The 7,274-nt window shown below is 44.8% G+C and overlaps 1 protein-coding gene across 1 annotated transcript; it reads right to left on the reverse strand.

The window, feature by feature from the left end:
• Positions 1–1,932: 1,932 nt before the first annotated feature.
• LOC134504277 (G-protein coupled receptor 83-like) lies at positions 1,933–7,063 on the reverse strand. Its single transcript, XM_063313411.1, has 4 exons — positions 6,686–7,063; positions 5,333–5,458; positions 4,255–4,388; positions 1,933–2,787 (listed from the first exon to the last, which is right to left on the reverse strand). Exons 1-4 carry the CDS (start codon positions 7,061–7,063, stop codon positions 2,163–2,165), a joined length of 1,263 nt encoding a protein of 420 aa, XP_063169481.1. The 3' UTR covers positions 1,933–2,162.
• Between the last annotated feature and the right edge of the window lie 211 nt (positions 7,064–7,274).

Raw genomic sequence — 7,274 nt, forward strand, 5'->3', positions numbered from 1 at the left:
TGTGATTGTTAAAATAAAAGGGGCAATACCAGGAAAATCCAGTTTGCCTAAAAGCATCCTGGATTATTGTTTTCCAGAAGGTCAAACCAGTCTATGCTGCAAAGGATGGTACTCTGCTAATCTCACTCACGTGACCAAGCGAGGACGATGACCAAGTAATACATCCTCTCTTAGTATCGAAACCCATTCCTTCAGTCAGTTCCTTAAATAAAGCATCACTTTAACTGACTACTAATCCACCATCTTGGACAAGTTGTAATAATAATAATAATAATAATAATAATAATAATAATTTGAATTTATATGCTGCCCAACTCCCAGTGACTCTGGACTCAGAGAGGGCACACAATCAGGGTTCCTGTACTAAATGCAGTGCTGATAACCAAAAATCATTTGTGAAGATTAAAAACAGATTAGCCTTTTCTGCAAACTGAACTGATGAAGTGACAAGGAAAAGCAGAGTATTTCTCAATCTGAAATTGCTTTATTTTGGAAAGGGTGCCAGCTTTAGTAGCAAAAGTTAGGGTCACAGTGCCAGTTCTCTGAATGAAGTTCGTCCCAGGAGGAAAGGTCAGCCAGGATGATCCAAAAGGGTTCTGCCCCAGCTCTGCTCAGGGCCAGAGGAGTGTGGAGAATGGCGCTTGCTTTAACCAGCAATATTTCTGCAGATCGAAGTTTTGCGCCTCTTTCTTATACCGTCCTTCAGCCATGTTAGCGTGAAGGGCTTCTGCGCCATCAGCAATGAGGAGAGAATGCAGCTACTAAAGGGAGGGTCAATCTCCCACTGCTGATCTTCACTGTGGCTTTGTGAGCATGTTGCAATGCTGTCCAGTCTTCTCAGTGCTTCTCAACTCTTGGCTCAAGAGGGGGCACTTTCTGATCCAGAAATATCCTTCTGACCCACAGCGTGATGGTTCACATTGCAGAACTAGGCTGTCTTGCCTGGGAGGGAGGTGCAGAGAGAGCAAGTTTCTAGTCCTCTGTATGGTGTCTGCACAGATTTCCACTCTTTGGGAGGGAAGACCACCCTGGTGCACTTTAGGCTCTTCATTTTCCCTCCTCTGCAATCTTTTGCTCTAATCATGTCTCATCTCTTGGGATTTGGGGAGCTCATGTTTTCAGCCGTATGAGAAATGGCAGAAGGCACAGGAGTGGGGTTTCCTTTGTTACATCTAAAATTTTGATTGGTGAGCGTGTGGCCCCAGGGCAGAATAAATCCTCTGAACTAGGGGTGTCTGCGGGGTATGGTAAAAATATTCAAGATGGCAGCCATGATGGTGTGATCAAAGCTGTGCCCATTTTTTATGCATGCTGCACATGTGATGCACAAAAAATCAGGTGGAGCATTGATTGCACCATTGTGACTGCCATCTTGAATTTCTGACCATGCCCTGTGGATGCCCCCGCTCTGTACCTTTTCCCCTTAGCTTTTCTAAAAGCACCACCAGATTTGAGTAACACGTTACTTCCCATCATGTTGAGGCTGAAATCATTGCTCAAAACCCCCCAAACAGATGAAAAATCCCAGCCTTGCACCTGTAACGGTATAGTGCTGCTTCCCTTACCTCCTTCTCCTGCCACTGGACTTTGCCTAAAAATAATTAAGTGCATTCCCAGCCAGCAAGAGGCTGCCCCTCCTTGCCCGAAAGCGAATTCTGTCCATGCTGAGCTATCCTGTGAAGCTATCCAGCTTGATTTAGAGGGGCATTATTTCAGTCGCAAACGGTGTTCAAATTGGTAGCCTTCTTTTAGGCAAAGCCCAGGGAGAGCCTCCCTCTTCTTCTGCCCAATATTTACCTACACTGCTTTTGTCTGCAAGTGATTTTCTCTCCAAGCAATGGCTCATTAAACACTCGCAAGCTAGCTTGGTGCTGATGGGCTAGATTTGGATGTGTCCATCCAATGGCTCTAGCGTCAGACTATGAAGTATCAGGACTGATGCCAAGGCTCCAAAACAAGCTTTTGGACTATAATTTTTTCCACCCAGGTAATCTCTCCATCACTCATGGACAGCTGCGACCCAAAGTGATGTCCACCTCATGCAACGTTGGTGTGGGTAAGTTCTTGTCAGAAAGCACGAGATCTGGGTTTTGCACAGGCCTGACTACAGAATGGTTGCTAAACCAGAGTGACGCTTGTTCATTCTACATTCGTGTCTCCTCTTAGCTGCCTGTTATGATTGGATGGACAATGGAGATATCTGTCCGTCTAGAGTTTCTGTGAGAAGTCTCTCTTGTCTGCTGAGTGGTGGTGTCTTGTTTGCAGGAGTAATTCTCATCCCAGGCACGCCTGAAGCGAGCTGAGATGGACTGCAGGGCATGATCCCTGGACGCATCCTTCCTCCAGCACACGCCCAGCAGGGCCTTGAGTTCTGAGCGGAAGCCTTCGTTCAGCCAGCAGTAAATGAAGGGGTTGTAGCAGGCGCTACTCATTGCAAACCAATGGAAAGCAAAGTAAAGGGCGTTGTTGCTATGGATGGCCTGGCTGGACATGAGGATCAAGTAGCAGTTCAGGGGGAACCAGCATACGGCAAACACCACCACGACCACCATCAACATCTTCAGGGTCATCTTCTTTTTCTGCTGATGGGCATAGTACTGCTCCAAGGTCACATCGCCAATGGCGTTCCGCATCCAGAGTTTCTTGGCAACCATTGTGTAAGTGACAGAGATCACTGACAAAGGCAGAACATACAGAAGTACAAAAGTGGTCAGATCCAGATACTTCCAGTAGAGGTCCGTCGGAGGAGGGAAGCTGGAGAGGCACACCATTCGGATTGTTCTATTTCTGGAACACAGAAGAAGAGAAAACAATGTGCAGTGAAAGATGTTGCACCTTGGAAGGTCCATTCCTGCACAAAGGTGGATCAATTCCTGCACAGAGGATCAGTTCTCCTTTCTGTCTTCTCTCATTTTCTGTTTGAAAGAGGATGGACGGTCCTACAGCCCACCTTTCATCAGCCCCCCAGTTCAGACTAATCTGACAAGACGCTGAGAATATATTTCAGGCAGAATTGGTAACACACTGGAAGGCACGTATCCTGTTTGCAAGGATTTTGGCCAAAATTATTTGACACAAGGAGTTAATAGGGACACCAGCAATTTTGTACAACAGAGGTACTAGTACCTAGGCGCTATTATTTTTCAAATTGTCAGTCACACCTTATTGCAGTCAATGAGCCAAGCAGTTAAATGCATTGCTTGATTTTTATTAGTTGTACTGATTGTATCACAGCCTGGAATCCGTCAGGATGGAGCAGAGCTGTGCATGCTTTGCAGAATATTTGGAAGACGTGCTTTGGGACCTTGAGTGAACGCAGCAGAAGCCTGGAAAAAAGGGTGGCTGCGAAAGAGGCTTTAATGACTGAACTCCTTAAAGCAGGGTCATCTTTTTTTCAGGTTTGTGCAGAAGTTTGAAAAAAGCCAGCCACTTTAGTAAATAGTGGAGGGGCAATTTTGCATTCATTTCCAAATTATTTTGAAACATGTATACTCCAAATATGAAGCAATGATGTGTGAATAGTAATGCAGATTTTGCTTTTATTTTCCCATCCTTTAATATGCATATTTTAACATTATTGGGTTTAATTTTGATCATTAAACCGTTCAAGACATTTTATGGGAAGTAATATATAAATGTTTAAAATAAATTTAAATATATAAATGTGTTTTTACACATACTTTGTGTATGTGTGTGTACCCTTGACTCAGTCTTGACGCTTAGCAAGTGCCTGGACTCACCCCTGCGGTTTTCTTGGCAAGATTTTTGTGGGAAGTTTGCCCTTGCCTTCTCCTTCCTGGGGCTGAGGGAGAGGGTCTCCCAGCTGGCTTTGTGCCTAAAGCAGGAGCAGAACTTGTGGCCTCCTGGTTTCTAGCCTGATGCCTTAACCACTACACCAACTTGTCTCTCGTACGCACATACATATATTCTAGGAAATACCAATCACAACACAGAATCCTACACACTGCTTTGCATGACAGGCATGTCAGAAGAGTGTGTGTCAAAATGTGCACAATGGCAAGCGCAGGTCACAATAAAAGCTCTCCCCTTTAGAACGTGTACGCGCATCGCATGTGGAAGGGAGGGGGCTTCGGTCACGGTGCTGGGCATGCCGTCTGGCAGACGTCAACTCCTCCCCAGCCCCCTGTTCCATGAGTTCGTCCTCTCTAACGTTAACAGTGGTGCAGGAATCTAAGGCTTTCCTTTTAGTCTTGTGGCGATTTGGTGATCCTTGGTGATCTTGGTCAAGCTTACCCGTAAGGAAACCTCATGAGCTTCTGGTAGATGGCGTGGGGCAGAGAGAAGCAACTGGCCATCACCCATATTATCAAGATGCAGATCCCTCCTTTCACAATGGACATTCGGGGTTTCAAGGGGTGCATTACAACCTAAAAAGAGTCAGAGTTAAGCAGGCTTTGAATCCTCCTCAAGCCCCCAGGCCCCCATCCAGTCAAGAAGGTAGGACAAAAGGGGTGTACACAATTCATGGTTGTGTGTATGACTCGGACCTTTTCGACCTCCCCTTTGGATGCCCCTGAGCCCTGATAGTCAAAGCTTCAGGGCAAGATCACTTCAGTCTTGGTGAATTAGCTTCTTTGACTTCCACGAAGAATCAGCATCTCCTGATACCTGACATGAGATGCCTTCCCTTCCCCACGCTTGTAGGCGGCATCATTTGTTCCAGCTGCAGAACATGACGCTGCCTTAGTGCAGAACTGAGTTTGAGTTTTGTACCAACAAAGAGGCAAGATCATATGACTATGATTCTGCATGGTCTGGGTTCAAGTCATTGCTGAAAAGCAGAATCACAAAAAATTGAAGAAAGTCATGTAACCTTAGTAATTCAAGGTCGTTCCTTCTTTCCTTCCTCCCTCCCTCCTTCTTTTGGTTTTATATTTATATATATCATTTTATAAATAGAGATAAGTTAGAAATTCATTAAATTAAATTAAAGTAAAGTAAATTTAAATTAAATTAAAATGTAATTAAATGTTTTAATTTTGTAGTTTAGCATAGGAGTTTTTTCACCTTTTGGGGAGAGGTTATTTTTTGTTTCTTTTCTGGGTTTTCTTTTAGGTAGTCTAATACAATCCTCTCCTTTTTTCTTTCCCTTATTTTTATATATGTATATTTATAATAGAGTATGTATTTATTCTAAGCTATATTGTTTTATGTAAAACAGTAATATAGCTACATTATTATACTGCTGCTTAGTTTTTACATTATAGTTAATGTTTTAAAGGACATATTGTAAGTTCTTTCGAAAAATTGAAACACACAGAATAGGGATGTTTAAAATGGTTCCTAGAAGGGAATCCAGACTGGCCCTTACCTGGTGGCGGTCCAGAGCAATAGCGGCGAGGGTCAGCACAGACACGTGGACGGAGCAATACTGGACAAAGCGGCTTACGTGGCACATTGGTTTTCCAAAAACCCATGTGCTGCTGACAAATCGCACCTAGAAGAGAATGTTAGGCTGTGCATAGGATCAGTCCTAATGCAGACTAAGATCAGACTTATTCCATTTCTCTCCTCCAACAGAATCAAGGCAGTGAACATACCTGCCCTTGATGTTGCAGTATTCTCACAACAGACTTATCGGGTGGGTTAGGCTGGGAGGTAGCGGCTGATCTAAAATCATCTCCTGGCTGAATTAGCTGGACTAGGCTAGAGTGAATAGTTTGTAATTCAGCAGATTCTGAGGAACCCACCTGTTGATTGATTGAATTATTGAACACTGATTGATCACATATTGTGTGAATCAGACCATAAGGAAGAATGGATTTGTACTGGCAGAGCGTGCCAAGTGAACAGAGCAAGCTGTTTTGTGCACCTGTGTGCTGGGTGTGTGAACCTAACCACCCATACTTCATAGGATATTCTTGCAGCTGTTTCAAGCAGCAAACTCAAAAGTCCAGAAGTAAATGCTCAGGATATGCTCAGGACGCCATTTCAACTTGCAGCGCATAGACAGGTCCATGCAAAGGCCACCAACCTTACTCAAGTCAACCGTTAAAGCACTCCAGAGAAGGAACAAGCGGGCAGCCCAATCTCCTAGGGAGTTTCTGGTGAGGCGGGTTTGGAAGGAGAACTCCCTTTTGGGCAAATGCTTCTGAAATGGCTCCAGCATGGCACCACATTTGCAAAGAATACGCTTGGAGCAGCCTCGCACAGCCTAGTGACCTCCAAGCATGTAGGATTTTAAACCCCATCATTCCCAGCAAGGAAACACAACACAGCTTCAAGTCTGAAGGACCCTCCCCCCCTTCAAACTCTCTTTCTCATCCATTCCTCTGTTCTTTTAATGGTACATTTGGGAGTATAATGAGATGGGCTGGATCCTGGACCCGAACAAGACAAAACAAGATAAATCCTGAAGGAATTGAGCATTCAGCATTTTCCAAGGCATGTCTCAAGGCTACATTTTTTCAGATCTCACAGACTCCTGTTCTAGGAAGAACTTTGGCAAATGAAACAATTTTTCAGAGCTAATGTGCTTTTTTCCAAGCTTTAAATCCTAGTGCCTCAGGTAAAAAGGAAGGAGGGACCCCAAATCCACTGCAGTTCTCCTAAACCTTTCTCTTGGGAATCCTGCGCCCCGGAGATTGGCCCATATGACAGGTGAGGAAGAGTCCGCATTGGGCTCCCTCTTCAGGGAGTTAACTGTGGGACCAGGGTTGCTTACCAGTGTGAAGGGCATGTTCAGGAGGGTGATCATGATATCGGCTACGGCCAGGTTGACAATGAAGAGGCTTGTGGCTGAATGCATCCTCTTGTTCTTGACCACCACATGGCATACCACAACATTGCCAAAAAGCGAGATGCAAATAATGACTGAATAAGCCACAATCAGGAGAACCTTCACCATCCAGCTCTGTGATTCCCCTTCGTAGCGGGTGCCGCTCTCAAAATCTCCCATGCGGTCTACGTCCAGGTCCTCATGGAAGGAAGACCGATTGTGAAATGGAAAGAGGTTGGACAAGAAGTTGGTGCCGTTGGGTCCCCCTACCCATCGGAATGATCTGGAGATGTATGGGGAAGATAACCACATGTGCCTGTTCATGGCTGGGCAAATCCCAGTAGGAGAAGAATAGGTGAGGGAAAAGGAAAACTTCCTTCTTTCCAGCGATGTCCCCCTTCTTTCAACTTCACTCCTTTTAGTGCCAGTCCTTGTCTGAACTTTCTTCCAGATTTTGGAGGTGCAACCTGGAAAGGTGATTGTTTCCTTTCCCCCACGTTCCTACAGTTACCATCTGCTTTTTTTCTTCCACTAG

This window comes from Candoia aspera, chromosome 12, assembly GCF_035149785.1.
Source record: "Candoia aspera isolate rCanAsp1 chromosome 12, rCanAsp1.hap2, whole genome shotgun sequence".
Classification (NCBI taxonomy): Eukaryota; Metazoa; Chordata; class Lepidosauria; order Squamata; family Boidae; genus Candoia; species Candoia aspera.